Raw genomic sequence first — 3,266 nt, 5'->3', positions numbered from 1 at the left:
CGTAAATGAAATTTGGCAGATTATCCGTAAACATTACAATGCTTTCATACACAAAATATCTTTCTTATTAAGTCATAAGGTTTGTAAAGCAATGTTTCCCTCATGCATTTTTTTTTTCTTTTCACATCTTGCCTATCTATCATGCAAAGTTAATTTTCATTGTAAGATTAAAAACTCTTTTATGCATTAGAAAATTTTGAAATTTCATGTGCGAAATTTTTATAGTGTCCGGATAGTTATAAAACATTTCTTTAAAAAAAACTTTATATTTTATCTGTTATTTTCAGTAACTAATCTCTGTATGGGTTCGGTAGATTTGAATGACCTTGCAACCACCATAAAAAATTAGGAAATAAAAATAAATTATGCCTCTTTCATTCTAGAGTGAATACTAATTATAACACAAAAACATAAATGTTTAGACAAAATAGCTTAAATCTCATAACATTATACATTTATATATATATATATTTATTATTTTTTATTATATTGTCCTTTCACCCTTGCCTGGCTAACAATACAGAAGTTACAATGATGCGGCTCACATGCACTCATGTTTCCATATCAAATAACATAAACCTGACCTTAGGTTTGTAAAAAGTAACTTCTCTTGGCTGTGTTTTAGTCAACTAGTATTTTGTAAAATACAGTCACATTTCAATTATTTTACATTATATATATGTATATAGGTTATTGCTATTTTGAAATAAGTTCTTAAACATATTTTTCGTAAAACATAGTAAATAGTAAATAAAGAAGTAAAGCAAACAATTATCTCTTCTAGTTAAGACCTTTGTACTCGGTTGCTGCTTGACATAGGTTGCTTAGCCTTTAAAAATTTTGCATGTGGAGGATATGAAACAAAATATATTTTTTAGGTTTTATATATATACATTTGAATAACTAAGAAATCCATAAATTACTACATCAATACCATAGAATTCAACTATAATTTATCAAGCTCAGTAACTAAGATGTATTTTATTCTAAAAAATGAAATTTCAAGCAGACTACCTCCTTGAAATACTGGTTCAAAAGAAAGAAATGGTGTCCAAGCCCGTTAAAATGCTGAGAAAGCTACTAGGGGAACATTCTGAGCTTCTGATTGGTTATTCATGTTACATATAGAAGTTATTATAAAGGAACGTATATAAGGGAGCATTTCCAAAAATTGAAAGAGGTGGGGAGGGTGCCATTGTGTTTGATTTATTAGATGAGCAATATCTTAGCAAATAGAAAAGATAAGATGTTCTTATTTGATATTCTAGCTTGTCAATATCGGTAATTTGAGTTTCTAATTCGTACAAAAATATAGACTTAGTATTTTGACTTCATAAACATCTAATTTGAACCAGTGCTACATTCAATATACCATGTGACCCACAAAAATCGATGTCTATCTGTGTTTTTAATATCTACTTTAAATTAAAAAATTGAATAATGTATAGTATTAAAATTTGAATTATAATGTACAGTTTGATACCAAAGTTATTGATATAAATCCATGATATAGTAGTTCAATAAAATTTTGAATGCGAGTCAACAAACAAGATGACATGGCCTTTCACCTGTGACCCGTCTTGAAAGGGTTAATTAGGAGCAACTAGATTGAATTGTTGACTGATTAGTAAGTTTTATAGTAGTAGAATTAATATTAAGTTAGCGATTTTATTTATTTAGTCCTGTACATTTTGAGTTTGTGTTTAAATTAAGTTCTAAAAAATATATAAATTTTAGATACTGGATAAAATTAGCAAGTAAGTGATTTTCTAGCATTTTTTTAACAGTTTGTGAAACCATATAATATTAGAACTTGAAGTTCAAGAAGGAAAATTCAAGTTGGATTTAACTTTGCATTAATTTTTTTTTTTCACAAAATAATCAAAAAGCTGCCCAAAAAGATAAACTATTATAACAGTATTATTATCTAAACAATTTTTTACTTGTGACAAAAAATTATGTTTTCCTAATTGTATCACCAATAATTCTGAAACAGATTTGGGTTTAATAAACAAGACATGTTTACATTGTTTATGTATTTTCAGTTATTGTTTTATAACTTAAATTCAGTTATCACCATCTAGTACTAAATTTCAACTTGACAGCTAATCATATCACTTTAGATGCAAAGATGAACATTTTTTGCCACTTCAGTTGTGATACAAATAGATAGAAGTCATATACTGTATATATATATATATATATATGGCACATATGTTGAGAAGGTTAAGTCTTAAAATGTTTTGCCATGAGCAATAGCATTAAAAGATACTGCACTATCAAAAAAGTTGAGTTACATAACAAAATAATGATAAAACTTGTACAAAAAATAAGGAGTCAGAATCATACACTTACCTGAAATTTATACTTGTAAGCTTCTAATAAGTGAGAAGCTCCACACAGATTTTGCCAAGCTTTAGCTCTGAGAGATGGTGGAATCCCTTTTCTGCATCGATTTCTCACCTATCATTTGAAGTCAGAAATCAGATGACTCAGTAGATATTGGTAAAGCATTAAAAAACACAAATAAGTAATTTTACAAGTAGATAGATTTCAAACACAAGACTGTCAAACAGTTATAAATTTCTCAGAAAACTTTTACAGTTTCAACACTACTTGTATAGGAAAAATATGTATATTTAAAATCCTTTATAGCTGTATCTCCTAAGTCAAACATGCAACTTACACCAGTGTCTGATAAAAATGACAACTCATAATAATCAATATTCTAAAAATAACTTTGACCTATTTTGAAATTTATTATGTCCTCTTGTTCTTGATTTCTCTTGTTTTACAACCCTCACCCAAGCAGCCAGACACTGAGGCCAATTTATATGGTGGTTATTTCAGTTTTATTATTTCCTCAGCTCCGATTTGAACTTGAGATCTGTGAGTGCTTACTAACTTAACTAAATGGTAAACCCTTTAGTAACTGCTATTAAATAAATTTTACAACTAACTCAAACTACTACATTATGCCATTATCATAAACAAGACCTCACGTTGGTTCTCAGTTTGTTTATTGTAGTGTTATGACAGTGGAAGTCACGCGATGCTGGAAGCATGCGCGCTGGAGTTTCTAGAAGGATCATGACTTTTCCTGGCAACTCTAGTCTGTTCCAGGTGCCCTCTTTTTTAGTATATAAGCTGAAGAGAGATTGAAGATAGAGATAATTGAGCCAAGCCATAAGTAAAGTGTGTGAATTCCTGTGAATTATAGCATGTTTTTATAAAATTAGTTAAATTAAACTGACTGTGGAAATTCT

At 28.8% G+C, this 3,266-nt stretch overlaps 1 protein-coding gene across 3 annotated transcripts in view; it reads right to left on the bottom strand.

Annotated features, from left to right (window-relative positions):
- The window catches only part of LOC106464687 (TBC1 domain family member 10A-like), a 134,034-nt gene that overhangs the window by 93,615 nt on the left and 37,153 nt on the right, over positions 1 to 3,266 (bottom strand). For all 3 annotated transcript variants that reach the window (XM_013924843.2, XM_022392456.1, XM_022392455.1), the window contains exon 4: positions 2,356 to 2,463. In XM_013924843.2, the coding sequence (XP_013780297.1) occupies positions 2,356 to 2,463 (108 nt within the window). The remainder of the gene's footprint in view (positions 1 to 2,355; positions 2,464 to 3,266) is intronic.

This window comes from Limulus polyphemus, unplaced genomic scaffold (assembly GCF_000517525.1).
Source record: "Limulus polyphemus unplaced genomic scaffold, Limulus_polyphemus-2.1.2 Scaffold1719, whole genome shotgun sequence".
Lineage (NCBI taxonomy): Eukaryota > Metazoa > Arthropoda > Merostomata > Xiphosura > Limulidae > Limulus > Limulus polyphemus.
This window is presented reverse-complemented; position numbering and strand designations above follow the sequence as displayed.